We start from the raw sequence: 14,908 nt of genomic DNA on the forward strand, positions 1-14,908 counted from the left end.
AAAAAAAAAAAAAAAAAAATCAAAAAAATCCCAAGAAACTGAGAAGAATATAGCCTAGAGAAATGAATATATCCTATTTACCAATGAAAGACATTCACACAGAAAGACTAGAGATAGAAAAAAAAAAAGATAAAATGGTACTAATGAGCTCAGGCATATGACACACATCAGAGCCAGAAATCCTGCACAGAAACAGGCAAAGCTCAAGAGTCTGGCCAGCATACTGTCATTGGCTCTAAACTTCCCATGGGATTAAAATAAGGAAAAACCTTATCCGGAAAGGAATCTTTACAGAATCTGTAGATCAGAGTTCCGTGGTTGGAAATATTGTAAAATGAGAGAGTGCCGGCTGCATGGTCAAGGAAAACACCAACACGATGGGGTGGGACCATCAGAGACAGGGTCAAGACGTTGGGCTTGCCTGTGAAAGCATGCTCCTCAAAAGCATTGTACACAGAGTTGCTCCACAGCCCTATAACCCAGAAGCCATATTTAGGTTGGTAATGTGAATCATTACTACTTCTCAAAGAAAACAGAGAGTATCTCTCAGCGTTTGAACGAAATAATGGATTGAAGAGGTAGCTTCCATCACTTAATCCCAGAACCCAAGAACCTTTTCCTGACACATCGACTTCCCAGTAATGTTTTCCTGATTGGATAGCTGGGTATCCCAGGACGCCTTCATGACAGTTTTCACGCTCATGTGCAAAATTTCTTGGTTGGTGGTCTTCATATCGTACTTGTCTTTCATCAGTAATGACAACGTTTGGATTGTTGCTTTGAACCAGCGTCACTCGAACTGCACAAAACGACAGGACTGCATGTCATGAGAAGGACAGGAAACAGTCTTATATCTGTGAGGTTAGTAGAAGTCTAAGAAGAAAGTGTACAGGCACTGGAGAGAACTTTGTGCAGAAGTCACAGGAGCGACAGAACATTGCAGTAGCATTGCATATTTTGGGAGAAGCAACATGAGGCCTTACAGAAACATAAGCTCTGTAAGACAGTGAGAAATGGTAACTTACGATGCTGCAATTTTTCCTTACCCCAGTAGCGTTGGGCCTCTGAGACCTCTGAAATGGGGTAAAAAATTACAATATTAAATGCATGCAAAGACATTGTAAAGTCCTTTTCTTCTGTGGATCAGGGGAAGAGTTGGAAACTCTAACAGGGTCAAAGATGAACAGTCAGTTCCCACCCGAGATAGCCAAATTACCAGTAGCTGGTGGCTACTCTGCCTTGTCCATATCTAGAAACCACTAGAATCCCACAGCCAACTCATGTAGCATAGCTCTTCTCACCTTGCACCACTTGCAGCACACTGTGCAGATCAGGGGCTCGGAACACTCTTCTTTGTTCCCTGGGGATGGTTTTGGGCTTCCTCACCGAAAAAGTCTGACTCCTAGGGATAAAAAGCAATTGACCTGCAATCCCTCCCAGTGACCCCCAACAACCACTGGCTTCCTCGCTTCTCCATCCACAGATGACCTTGGGCTCTTTCGAGGATGCTGAAGAGGTAGAGAGATGGCAGATCACATCGTGAATGCAATCATGTCTCCTTCAGCCGGGTGGTGGTGGCGCACACCTTTAATCCCAGCACTTGGGAGGCAGAGGCAGGCGGATTTCTAAGTTCTAGGCAGCCTGGTCTACAGAGTGAGTTCCAGGACAGCCAGAGCTATACAGAGAAACCCTGTCTCAAAAAACCAAAAAAAAGAGTACCTTGATTTTTTAATCCCTAATCCAACTTCTGAGCTAAACTCTTCAATTCCCCACAACCCATCTCTCTAGCATAAGAATCTAATCTATTCTCAATAGTTGCAATATTGCTTTTTTGATCAGAAACTCAGCACTTCATCTAAATTGCCCCAACCTGGGAGAAATTGAGTTCGACTTGAAAACAAAATCATTCTTACCACATAGAAAGACTGGCAGCCATACATACCATTTTATGATGTTCTCCACACCCTAGATAGAAACAGAGACAACAGGAATTAAGACTTTTCATTAAGATGGGGGGCAGGGGGTTGAGAATCCTCACAACTGAAATTCTGTGAAAGAAAAGTCAAGGCAATACACAAGGGGTTACTTCCTGCAAGGGACAATCTGTAAATGAGTTTTTAAAGGCAGCAAACCATGACATCTAATTGAGGGGCAGACAGAGTGATGAATCAGAGAAAGATTTGACAGAATGAGTCAGAAATAAGATATGCCTAACTCTCATGAGAGCAGACAGGAAAGGGAAGCTCTTTGGAAAAGCATCAGTTGGAAGTCAGGGCAGAGAGTGTGGTTCTTATATATGCCTCACTACAGTTTTGCTTTTGTCTGTGACTTCTTTAGTTAGGCTTTGGGATAGCTGACTTTCTACATAGTCCACTTAAACCCATTCTTTTTTTTTTCTTTTTTTTCCCAAGACAGGGTTTCTCTGTGTAGCCTTGGCTGTCCTGGAACTCACTCTGTAGACCAGGCTGTCCTCGAACTCAGAAATCTGCCTGCCTCTGCTTCCCAAGTGCTGGGATTAAAGGCGTGCGCCACCACCGACAGCCTTAAACCCATTCTTTACAAGACTTTTCACACATACCTCATGGACTTCCCTTTTTCGCCCTACATTTTTTTCCCTCTTTCTCTCATTATTATGTCTTCTTTTAAAACTTCTATGATGGTTTGCATATGTTTGGCCCAGAAAGTGGTACTATTAAGAGGCATGGTCTTGTTAGAATAGAGTTGGCCTTGTCGGAAGAAGTGTGTCACTGTGGCATCGGCTTAAGACCCTTGGCCTAGCTGCCTGGAAGCTAGTCTTCTCCAAGCAGCCTTCAGATGAAGATGTAGAACTCTCAGCTCTTCCTGCACCACACCTGCCTGGAGGTTGCTATGCTCCTGCCTTGATGATAGTGGACTGAGCTTCTGAACTTGTAAGCCAGCCCCAATTAAATGTCCTTATAAGAGTTTACTGGTGTCTGTTCACAACAGTAAAACTCTAACTAAGACAACTTCTTAAATTTCATTTTTATATTTCCTTTATATCTAATTCTATTTTATGTGAGTTTTGCCTGCATGTATATCTGTGCACCACATGAGTGTCTGTACTCAAAGAAGTCAGAGGGTGTGATATCTCATGGAACTAGAGATGGTTATGAGCCACTGTGGGTTTTGAGAACTGAACTCAGGTGCCCTTAATGGCTGCACCATCGCTCTAGACTTACTATTTTACTTCCTTTTCTTTTTTTTTAAAGATTTATTTATTTTATGTATATGAGTTCTCTATCAGCATGTACACTTGCAGGCCAGATGAGGCATCAGATCTCAGTATAATTGGATGATAGCCACCATGAGGTTGTTGGGAATTGAACTCAGGTCCTCTGGAAGAGCAGACTGTGCTCTTAACCACTGAGCTATCCCTTGAGTCTACTATTTTACCTCTTAGTAGTAGCATTTAATAGCTTTAATAATGAGAGGATGTTGGATTCCCTAAAACTGGAGTTACTTTGAGTTGCAATGTGGGTACAGGTAATTGAACCCAGGCATCTGGAAGAACAGCCAATGCTCTTAATTACTGAGCCACTGCAGATGAAGAAAGCCTTAGATTATCCTATGATGGGCACCATAAGCATCTCTCAGTCAGAAGTTCCTTTGTTTGCCAGTGACTAACTTGAATCACTCAGAGCTCTGTAGAGAGCTGGTGTCATAAATGCCCATGGATCCAATAGATCTCCTCCAAGGTTTAACTTTTGTGCTATTCTTGATAAAGTAATAAAAACAGACTCCACTCCTTGCTATTTGTGCATGCAGTGATTCCTTCAGCCTCTGAAACTGATCCAGGAAAGAGTTCAGGAAGAGCTCACTGCCATCACCAGGAAGACCACAGCAGCAGAGAGGGAGGACAATGGCTTCCTGTCCCCTGACTCTCAGACCCTGGCACCTCCTGCAGTCTTACCTGCAGCATTTCCATGGCTGAGCACTGTAAGTGATGTTCCACACTTGAGATGAGGTCTCCTAGCAATTTGCTCTGCTGAGCATGCTCATTTTCAAACTCTGCCAGGCTGTTGATAATGTCTCCTTTCTCTTGCATCAGCTTCTCCAATTCATTCTTCTCCTCAGAGTCCATGATATCTCTCATTCGTTTAAACTCTGACTGAACATTTTTCACATCTTTCTGTATTTGATTCTTCAGAGATAAGAAAAGGGAGAACCATTAAGTTTGTCAAAACGTTCTCTGTGTGTGAATTGTTGTTTTTTGTTTTGTTTTTATTTTTGTTTGGTTTTGTTTTTCAAGACAGGGTTTTCTTTGTAGTCCTGGCTATCCTGGAACTCACTCTGCAGATCCACCTGCATCTACCTCCAGAGTGCTGAGATTAAAAGCATGCTGGATTATCTCCCAGCCTTGTATGGAGATGGAGATAGGGAAAAGGAAGGATCTCTTAGGGGATCTTGTATAGCCTTTTAGTGTCTTGCTAATGACATTCCAACATGAAAACCTTTGGTCAGCTTTCCCAAGACCACCTAAACCAAAATGGAACATCAAGCTATGACTCAGCTTTCATACAGCTGTCTAAGACACTTGTTTCTGCTTGTAACATTCCTCGTTCCACTTCTAAAAAGGACTTTAGTGTTGGAACAATAGTTCAGAAATTAAGAGCACTGGCTACTCCTCTGGAGGTCCAGGGTACAATTCCCAGCACCCACACAGTGACTCACAACCACCTGTAACTCTAGTTCTAAGAGATCTGATGTCCTCTTTTGACTTCCATGGGAACCACACACACATATGCTGGCAAAGATTCATATACTTAAAATAAAAATAAATAAATATTCAAAATATTTTTCATAAAAAAGCACTTTTACAATATATTTATTTAAAAATGTATTTATTCTTATTCTCTCCTTCTCTCCTTCTTTCTCTCTCTCCCCCTCCCTCCCTTCCTCCCTCCCTCCGTGTGTGTGTGTGTGTGTGTGTGTGTGTGTGTGTGTGTATGTATGTGTGTTTTGCCTGTCTGTATCATGTGTTCCAGGAAAGGGTATTGGGACCTCTAGAACTAGAATTATGGATGGTTATGATCCACCATGTAGATGTAGGGAACCAAATTCAAGTCTTCTCTCTGCAAGAGCAAGAAGTACTCTTAACTACTGAGTCATCTTTCCACACCTCCCTTGGTTTCTTTCTTAACTATCTATCTATCTATCTATCTATCTATCTATCTATCTATCTATCTATCTATCTATCTACTTACCTATATTTCTATTTACATACCTACCCATCCATCCATCCATCCATCCATCCATCTATCCATCCATCCACCCACCCTACCTATCTACCTACCTATTTAGGCCAGGTCTTACCTTGTAGCCATAGTTGACCTAGCACTTGCTCTGTACACCAGACTGGCCTTTAATTCACAGATATCTGTTTCTGCCTCCCACATGCTGGGATTAAAGGCATATGCCATCATACCTGGCATCACATTTTGCTTTTAACCACTGGGCAGAAGCTAAACACTTGATTACGTATCCATGATTCAACCATTCCCAAGTATCTTTCTCTGTAGAGTCACAGTTTCAGAAGGCACCATAGGAGTGAGACCCAGGAATCAGTATCCATTCTGACCAAGCACCCTTCATGATGTCAGCTCCTCACAGAGCCCAGCTCAGCTGTGATGCACTGACTCTGCATCTCCAGCCAGGGGAACCAGTAGGGAGGAGAAATCAAGACCTCTTGGCCTCCCTGGCTCCCAGGAAGTAAAGACCCCAGGAGCTTTTTGCTCAGGTCCCTTCCAGGCATCAGGTTGACTCTCCGAGGAAGGGTCCCCACTTGCCTCCCAGTAAGTTCTCTCCTTCTGAAGGTCATCTTTCCAGGTGTCAAATTCATTCTTATCTGTCATCAGCTTTTGCAGAACTACCTGCAGCTTCTCCTGTAAAAAAGGAATTGTAGCAGAGTCAAGCTGTGTGCTTAGTAGGATTACTGTTCTATCCAAAGGCCATGACCTTCTGGAACAGAAAGTCAAGCATTGCTACCTTTCTGTAAAAGACTGCGATATGGATTATTTACATAATATTTATATACACATATAGTTTTAATCTATTATGAATGAATAGATAAGAAACTTTTAAAAAGAAGGCAAACAGGGACAAAATCAACTTGGTCTCAGCAGTTTACAGAAACCCAGAGAATGGCAACTAGAATCTAGGAGTAGGAAGAAAATAATAAGGAATAAGGTCACCATCTACTCGAAAAAGGATTCCCCATCTTCTTTCAAAAAGATAGTTGGTCTCAAGGCATGCCAATAGGTAGTACAAGCTTTAAGCTCAGCACTCAGGAGGCAGAAACAGGCTGATCCCTGAGTTCAAGGCCACCTGATCTACAGCTCTAGTTCCAGACAGCAAGATCGACACAGAGAAACTCTGTCTTGAAAAACAGGCAAATGAACAAACAAAACGTAAGGTGGTCTCATTATGTAAAGGTTTCTTGTTCTTTTTGCTTCAGAGATGTTGGAGTTACAGGCATCTGCCACCACACCCAGTTAAACTGATTTTTAAAAACACTAATGGAGGAAGCTAATATCAAGGAATGAACTGGTAACTACTCACCTCACTTAGTCTTTTAAATTAACTAACTAATTAATTAATTGTGTGTGTGTGTGTGTGTGCTTGTATATACACACACACCCATGGCAGGTATGTAGATATCAGAGAATAATTTGCAAATTGCAGCAATCAGTAGTCTGGTTTCTGAGTTCAAACTCAGACCATTATGCTTGGCAACAAGCCATTAAGCCATCTCTCCCAACCCTCATCTTATTTACTTTGACGCCTAAAGAATAATCAGAGCTTTTCTTGGACATAAAATCTCAACAGTATACAACAAACTGTAAAAACATTTGTTCTTGTTCTAAAATTTGTAGCCCCTGGTAGATTCTCTTAGTATTAAGCTCAATGGATAGTCACATTCTTTCAGGCCTCAGAAGATAACAGGATGGAATGAAATCCCAGGCCTGGATTTCATGATGATCACAGGAAGTAGAGATTTTTCATCTGGTACTGTTCCCTGCTATGTTCTGCCCCCCATCCTTACCTTGTACTCCTTGACCACCTCTTCAGTGAGAGCTGTTTGGTGACCATGGTGCTCCTGAGATCGCTCACAAACCCAGCAGATGGCCATCATGTCCTCCTTACAGAAGAGCTGGAGTTTCTCTCCATGGCTTGCACAGCAAGCTACCTTCTGCTCCTCTTCTGGGCTGGACTTGAACTCTTTGAGCCTCTCTACTATGTTGGCCACATGTCGATTAGGCCTCAGATTTCTAAACAGGTAACTAACTCGGCACACAGGGCAAATGAACTCTCCCACGTGGCATTTGCTGGATTCATAGTTCAGCGTGATGCAGGCTCGGCAGAAGCTATGACCACAATCTGCACTCACGGGTTCCACCATCAGGTCCAGACAGATAGGACAGGTCACCTCCTCCTTTAAATTCATTATGAATTCTGAAGCCATAGTTGCTGTGATCCTATGTGTGACTGTCCTGATTCCTCGTACTTCTGCTCAGGTACCTATGTGTTTGGGATGGTGAAGGGGGGGCAAGTAAGAAATGCAGGGTTCCCCCCCCCAAAAAAAAGCCAGGCAGTGGTGGCGCATGCCTTTAATCCCAGCAGTGGCTAGCAGATTTCTGAGTTCGAGGACGGTCTGGTCTACAGAATGAGTTCAAGGACAGCCAGGGCTATACAGAGAAACCCTGTCTCAAAAAAACAAACAAACAAACAAAATGGAGGGTCACTCCATTTTCCAGCTTCTTCTCCATCTCCAAAAGACTCCTGGACAGGTAAACTTATCTTTCCTGTTTTCTTGAGCCTTCTGGGTCAAGCCAAGCTGCCCTAAGCAGCCTACTAGCCCACAGAGACCTCCATTCTCCTGCCCACCCTCAGCCCACTTTCATTGGACCAGATGCTCCTGAACTATACAGAACTACAAGTCCGGAACAATATGGCCCAAGGATATCAACCAGAGGCCTAACACACCAGGATCATTGAGGTTGATCCCCCCTCCCAATACCTACTACAACAAGAACACCCAGGGATCAAACCATCCAGATGGTTAAAGGCCCTCAAAAGAACACAATCAATAAGAGCTAGGGCAATATGATACTTCCAAAGTACAGCTACCCACTACAGCAGACCCTGGATATCCAAACACAACTGAAACAGAAGAAAATGGCTTTAAATTCAATCTTATAAAGATGATAGAGGCCTTGAAAGAGGAAATGGTTAAATCCCTTAAAGAAATACAGGAAGATACAATCAAACAGATAGAGGTCTTTAAAAAGGAAACAAATAAATCTTTTAAATACATATAGGAAAATACAACTAAACAGGTGAAGGAAATAAATACAACTGTGCAAGACCTGAAAGTGGAAATAGAAGCAAGAAAGAAAATACAAACTGAGGAAATCCTAAAGATGGAAAACCTGAGAAAGAGAACAGTAACAACAGGTGCAAGCATCACCAACAGAATACAGAAGATGAAAGAAAGAACCTCAGGGGTAGAAGATACAACAGAAGAAATCGATACGTCAGTTAAAGAAAATGCAAAAGCTAAAACATTCCTGATATAAAACATCCAGGAAATCTGAGATACCATGAAAAGACCTAACCTGAGAATAATAGCAATAGAGGACGGTGAACAGTCCCAGCTCCAAAGCCCAGAAAATAATCTCAACAAAATCATAGAAGAAAACTTTCCAAACCTAAAGAAAGAGATGCCTATAAACATACAAGAAGCCTACAGAACACCAACTGGATTGGACCAGAAGAGAAAATACTCCTGGCACATAATAATCAAAACACAAAATCTACAGAACAAAGAATATCAAAAGCAACAGGAGCATGTTGTCTACTGAGAGGCTCCATTCAGAAGCTGACTCAGACAGATATAGACACCTACACCAAAAAAAAAAAAAAAAAAAAAAAAAAAAAATGAATGGAGCTTGGGGACTCTATGGAAGAATAGGAGGAAGGAATGCCAGTCCTGAAGAGGATAGGAACTCCACAGGAAGACCAACAGAGTCAACTAACCTTGATCCTTGGGCTGAGTCTGAACCATCACAAAACATACACCAGCTGATCTTAGGCTTCCTTGCTCATATGTAGCAGATGTGCAGCTTGACTTTCATGTGGGTCCTGAACAACCGGAATGGGGGCTATCCCAAAAGCTGTTGTTCAACTAGCTGGGCTGCCTTGTCTGACTTCAGTGGGAGAGCAAGTGTGGTGGCAAGTGGGTGTCTACGGCCTACCTGTGCTATGCACTGAAAGGCAGGTCTGTGGGTGGCCTAGTGGTCCATAGGTCTCTGTCTTCTGTCTCTACCTCTCCACTGAGTGGTGGTAGGTGGAACTCTGTGTGTCTATGGCCTGCCTGTGCTTTAGGGAGAAGTGTAGGTCTTTGTACTTGTGGCATGGGGGAGCACAAGTTGATGTCTTCCTCCTCTCATACTGCACTGCCTGGGTTTGATTGGATTATTTTATGAGACAGGTTTAAAACCACTTTGGCCACCAAGCCAAGTATCAAGCTAGGATGAACAAAGAAATGACTGCCATCTGCTCTGCCTCCGGCTGAGACTGATATAAGAACAAACCCCAGCAGCAAGGTGTCTCTTTGCCCATTGGTGGTGGTGGTGGTGGTGACTACTCTACATTCAGTGAGCTGTATGGATGTTGTCTTTGGCAATGGGGCCTGTAATGTCTGTTTGTGGAAAACAGCCTTCTGTCTTAGCATTAGCCTGGGCCGTTTAGGGAATTTCCCCAGGCCAACAACTCAACTAAATGAAATCCAGTCCACCAGGTGAAGCCTTACCTGACTACAACAGTTCAGACAGTTCTGGCCAGTTCAGACTCTGTATCCTCGATTACTGAGTTCTCACTGGGGTTTCCCTCATAGATCCCAAGAAGTTTCCACATCACCCGCCCAAATGCCCTCTAATTCCAACTGACTCTCCCTGCACTTTCTTCTTCCATCCCTTCTTCCCAACCTTATCCCTCCTACTTCTAGCCCTACCAGCCCTCTGTCAACCAGCAAATTTTATTTTATTTCCCCTTCCCAGGAGCCCTTCTCTGTATCTAACCTTTCTAGGTCTCTGGATTGTAGTTCGCGATTATCATTTACTTAACAGCTAATATCCACATACAAGTGAATACACACCATAATTGTCTTTCTAGGTCTGGGTTAGTTCACTCAGGATGATTTCTTTTTTCTAACTGCATTAATTTGCCTGCAAATTTCGTGATGCCATTTTTAAAACACTCAAGTAATACTGGATTGTATAAATGTGCCACACTTTCTTTAATCATTCTTTTGTTGAGTGACATCTGGGTTTTTTCCAGTTTCTGGTTATTATGAATAAAGCTGGAATATACATTGTTGAGCAAGTGTCCTTGTGGTATGTTGGAGCTTCCTTTGGGTACATGTCCAAGAGTGGTATAGCTGGGCCCTGAGGTAGATCAATTCCCAATTTTCTGAGAAACTGCCATATTGATTTCCATAGTGGTTGTATAAGTTTAAACCCTCACCAACAATGGGGAGAATTTTTTTCTTGCTCTACATCCTCCCCAGGATGAGCTGTCACTTCTGTTATTGATCTTAGGCATTCTGACAGGTATAAAATGAAATCTCAAAGTCTTTCTAATTTGCATTTTCCTGATAGCTAAGAATGTTGAACATTTCTTTAACTGTTTCTCAGCTACTTGAGATTCTTCTATTGAGAATTCCCTGTTTAGATCTGTACCCATTTTTAATTGGATTATTTGGGTTTTTGATAACTAATTTCTTGAGTTCTTTATATATTTAGGATATTGAATCTCTATCAGATGTGGTGTCAGTAAAATTTTTTTCCCATGTTTTGTCCAATTGATGGTGTCCCTTGCCTTACAGAAACTTTTTAGTTTCATGAGGGAGGTCCTGTTTATTAACTGTTGATCTTTGTGCCTACACTATCCATATTCTGTTCAGAAATTTATCTCATGTCAATGTGCTGAAAGTTAGTCCCTACTTTCTCCTCTATCAGGTTAGGCATATCTTGTTTTGTGTTGAGGGTTATATTAGACCTATTTATTAGGTGTCCATAGGTGTGTGGATATATGTCTGGGTCTTCAATTCAGTTCTACTGATTAATGTATTTCTTTTTAAATCTCTATAGTACAACTTGAAATCAGAGATGGTGATAAAATCAACAATAAAATCCAGCAGTTCTTTTATTGTTCAGGATTGTTTTAGCTACCCTGGATTTTTTTGTTTTTCCATATAAAGTTGAAAATTGTCCTTCCAAAGTCTGTACAGAGTTACATTGGCGTTCTGATGAGAATTGAGTTGTATCTGTACATTGTTTTTGGTAGGATGGCTATTTTACTAGTTCATCCTATAAATCCCTGAGCATGGAAGATCTTTCCATCTTCTGATACCTTCTTCAGTTTTTTCAAAGACTTGAAGTTTTTATCATACAAGTGTTTCACTTCCTTGATTAGATTATCTCAAGATATTTTATGTTATTTGAGGCTATTATGAAGGGTTTTGTTTCTTTTGATTTTCTTTTCAGTTCATTTGTCATTTGTATAGAGCTCTTTTTCATTCCTGAATCTATGATGGTGCTCTGCCCTGCCTTGGGACAGATTGAGAGCCATACGTACCTACACTGCTTCTCCTTGGATCTGAGTTGCTATGGTGTATGTGAGGATCTTAGATCATGTTTTGTGGTAATCTCCATCTATCAGAAGTTTGGTGATGAGGAACTCACTAAGCAGTTTCCAAATGCTACAGTGGTTCATTTCACTTGCTCCTGACACCACAGATCCTCTGAGAATATATCATTGGCCTTCATACTGTGGGGAAAGGTAAAATATCCAGCCCCCAAAATCTTTACTACTGATGATGCTAACAACCTGCATGGCTACTGGCACTGCCATAAATGCCTGCACTTTAGGCCACAGAGACACATTCAGACTAGGCAAGCACTCAGCCCTGCTCACATAACTGTATGAAGACTCTACTGCTGTATCTAGCTAGGATCAGAGCCATCACACCTAATTAAGTGCCACCCTTATATGGAATATATAAGCCCTTCCACATAGAGTCTAACTTGAAAACTTTGGAGGAGATAGTTGTTCCATAATATGCAAGTATTAACACGGGACACACACACACACACACCAAAAATCGAAAAACATCATTTTATCAAAAGACTATTATACTCTAGTAACTGACTCCAAAGAATAGAAATCATTGATTATCTGGATAAAATTCCAACATAAGAATTAACGAGAAAAACCAGAAAATCAATAATGTAATAGGAAAGAACACTGAAATTCTGGAGCTTAATAGTTCAAATGAATGAAACTGACCCTACAATAGAGAGATTCAATCAACAGAGGACACGATCAAGCAAAGAGTTTATCAACTTGAAGTCAGCTCACTTAAAAGAATCATACAAAAACCAATCAACCAAACATCAACAACAAAAACAAAAATAAACATTAAGGCAAAAACAAATATCCTAAAATACCCTACAAAACAAACAAACATGGAATACGTCTGTGTTGACCAACTACTCCTGGGCATGGGGCTTGCCTTGGAGTGCCATTGATATACCCAGCGACACGTCATTGGAAAAACCTGATTTTTAAATTTTAAGAGAGAAGTTATCAGAAGGGAAGAAAAAGATGAGAACAGAAATACATCAAGTAGAACAGAAAGACCTTAGGAAAATGTAATGAATAATCTTAGTTCTTTGTCTCTGTCTCGGCACTATTTCTCCCTCTCCCTCCCTCCCTTCTTCCTCCCTCTTCCTCCCTCCCTCCCTCCTTCCCTCTCTCCTTATCCCTCCCCCCTCTCTCTCTCCCTACCTACCCTCCCTCATTTTGGGAGCAGGGTTTTACTATGTATCCTTGGCTGTCCTGGGACTCTCTATGTAGACCAGGCTAGCCTAGAATTCACACAGTTCCTCTTGTCTAAGCCTTCCGAGTACTGGAATTAAAAGCATGTGCCCAGCTGCTCCAAGTTTTTGTCTTCAAAACAATATGTAAGGAAATAAAGGCAACAGATTCATAGCCACACCAACTTAAAAAAAAAGAGAAGAGAGTAACTCCAGCAAAATCAAGAATAAAAGCAGAGGCACAATAAGAAGCAGTCATTAGAGACTATTATGAACAAGTATACCCAACTCATTATATAATTTAGAGGAAATACAAAGGTCATGCTAATGCAATTTTGTAAAAAACGACATAGGAAATCAAAATCTGGGACAGATCAGTTACAAAACAGAGGGTTCAAAATAATAATAAATGTCTCCCAACACAGAATCTACCATGCCTCCAATACATTAGTTTCAATCCATTTTAAGCTCTTCCAAAAATATTACAGGAACACATATTCAGGGTGCATTTTATTAGGCCAGGACCATTACCTCCATTGACTCATGAACAGGGACAAGAACCAATTGCTGAGAAAAGTGAAACCCACAAAATCAACATTGACAGGAGAAGGTTTGTTGCTGTCTTCTGGATGCCTAGATTAGCTTGAGTGAAGCCATGATATCCCTGATCACACTGGTTTCTCCAATGGCTCTCTCAAGCTTTATTTTTTCAATCAAAAATTTAATTTTCATTCTTTAAAGGTAGAAAGAGGCTGTGGTAGTCCAGTGCTCCTAACACTACAGAGACTTGTGGGTGGGGCTGACTGAAGAGCTGGAGACCAGTCTAGGCAACACAAAAGGTATCCTCTCTCCAAGAAACCTTACAAAAGCTGGCACTTCTGCGAAAATCTTCAGATGTGTCATTCAAGCATGCTCATAGTATTTAGTTTTCCCATCTTCAATACCCCTTCCCCTCTCTGTTGGAAATGAACCCAAAGCTTGAAAAGTACCCTATCACTGAACTAAGTGACAGATGTTTTTTAAAAAATATTCTATGAATGAGTCTTATTGAGTTGCTCATAAGGGCCATCAATTTATACTCCTCCTGCCTCCTGTGTATCTGGAATCTCAAGCTGGGCTGAAGTGTATATTATTTTGGAGAAAAATATCTGAAGGGGAAGGAAATAGCTGCAGTCATTCCCAGGCTTGGAACGATCAAACAGGGTCAGTGACTAAATAACAGGCTCACAGCCTCTAGTACCAAACTGAGAAACAACTCTAGGTCTCTTAGAGGAGTGTTTTTCAACTTCCCTAAGGCTGCGACTCTTTAATACAGTTCCTCGTGTTGTAGTGACCCCCAACCATAACATTGTGACCGTTGCTACCTCATAACTATATTTTTACTACTGTTATGGATCATAATATAAATATAAGATAATCGAGATATCTGATGTGCAACTCCTGTGAAAAGGTCATTCAAATCCCAAGGGGGTCGTGATCCAGAACCACTGCCCTAGAATATGCGGAAGTACCACTTTATCACATAAAAACCCGCATCAAAAAGCAGAGGCTCTGATCTAGCTTTGCTGTCAGGAAAGGGACTGTCTGTCTTAGAAAACAACGTTCTGGATCTCTTCGACAAGGTACAATTCAAAATTACTGATTATGAAACGGTAGGGGGGTGAGACTGAATCTGGACAAAAGACATCTTTAAAGTACTCTCTCTCTCTCTCTTTGTTTTCTTTTGGGTGGAGGAGACGCTGCCCTCCAGCTCCTCCATTTGCATTTTCAGCCTGATGCCAGCAGCCCCTCCCACTCCCTCCTTTTAACACAATAAACTCAGCAAAAGCAAAGTTCTCCTTTCAAAGTCCTCGAAACTCTGCCCACTAAAAATGCTCAAGTTATCAGACACCAGAAAGTTGTAAATCACGGAGAATTAACTCACCAGTCCAGAACTTCAAGGTATTTTCGACTCCAAGCTAGAGAAACGAAAGTTTGAGAGCTGGAAATGAAAGAGAAACCACAACTCT

At 41.5% G+C, this 14,908-nt stretch overlaps 1 protein-coding gene across 1 annotated transcript; it reads right to left on the reverse strand.

Moving 5' to 3' along the window:
• Window positions 1-6: 6 nt before the first annotated feature.
• Window positions 7-14,908, reverse strand: LOC116102717 (tripartite motif-containing protein 12A-like). Its single transcript, XM_031387705.1, has 8 exons — window positions 14,824-14,908; window positions 7,064-7,539; window positions 5,808-5,903; window positions 3,932-4,162; window positions 1,943-1,965; window positions 1,302-1,402; window positions 1,047-1,073; window positions 7-799 (listed from the first exon to the last, which is right to left on the reverse strand). Exons 2-8 carry the CDS (start codon window positions 7,481-7,483, stop codon window positions 204-206), a joined length of 1,494 nt encoding a protein of 497 aa, XP_031243565.1. The 5' UTR covers window positions 7,484-7,539; window positions 14,824-14,908; the 3' UTR covers window positions 7-203.

The sequence above is a fragment of the Mastomys coucha genome, unplaced genomic scaffold (genome assembly GCF_008632895.1).
Source record: "Mastomys coucha isolate ucsf_1 unplaced genomic scaffold, UCSF_Mcou_1 pScaffold21, whole genome shotgun sequence".
NCBI classification, from domain to species: Eukaryota; Metazoa; Chordata; class Mammalia; order Rodentia; family Muridae; genus Mastomys; species Mastomys coucha.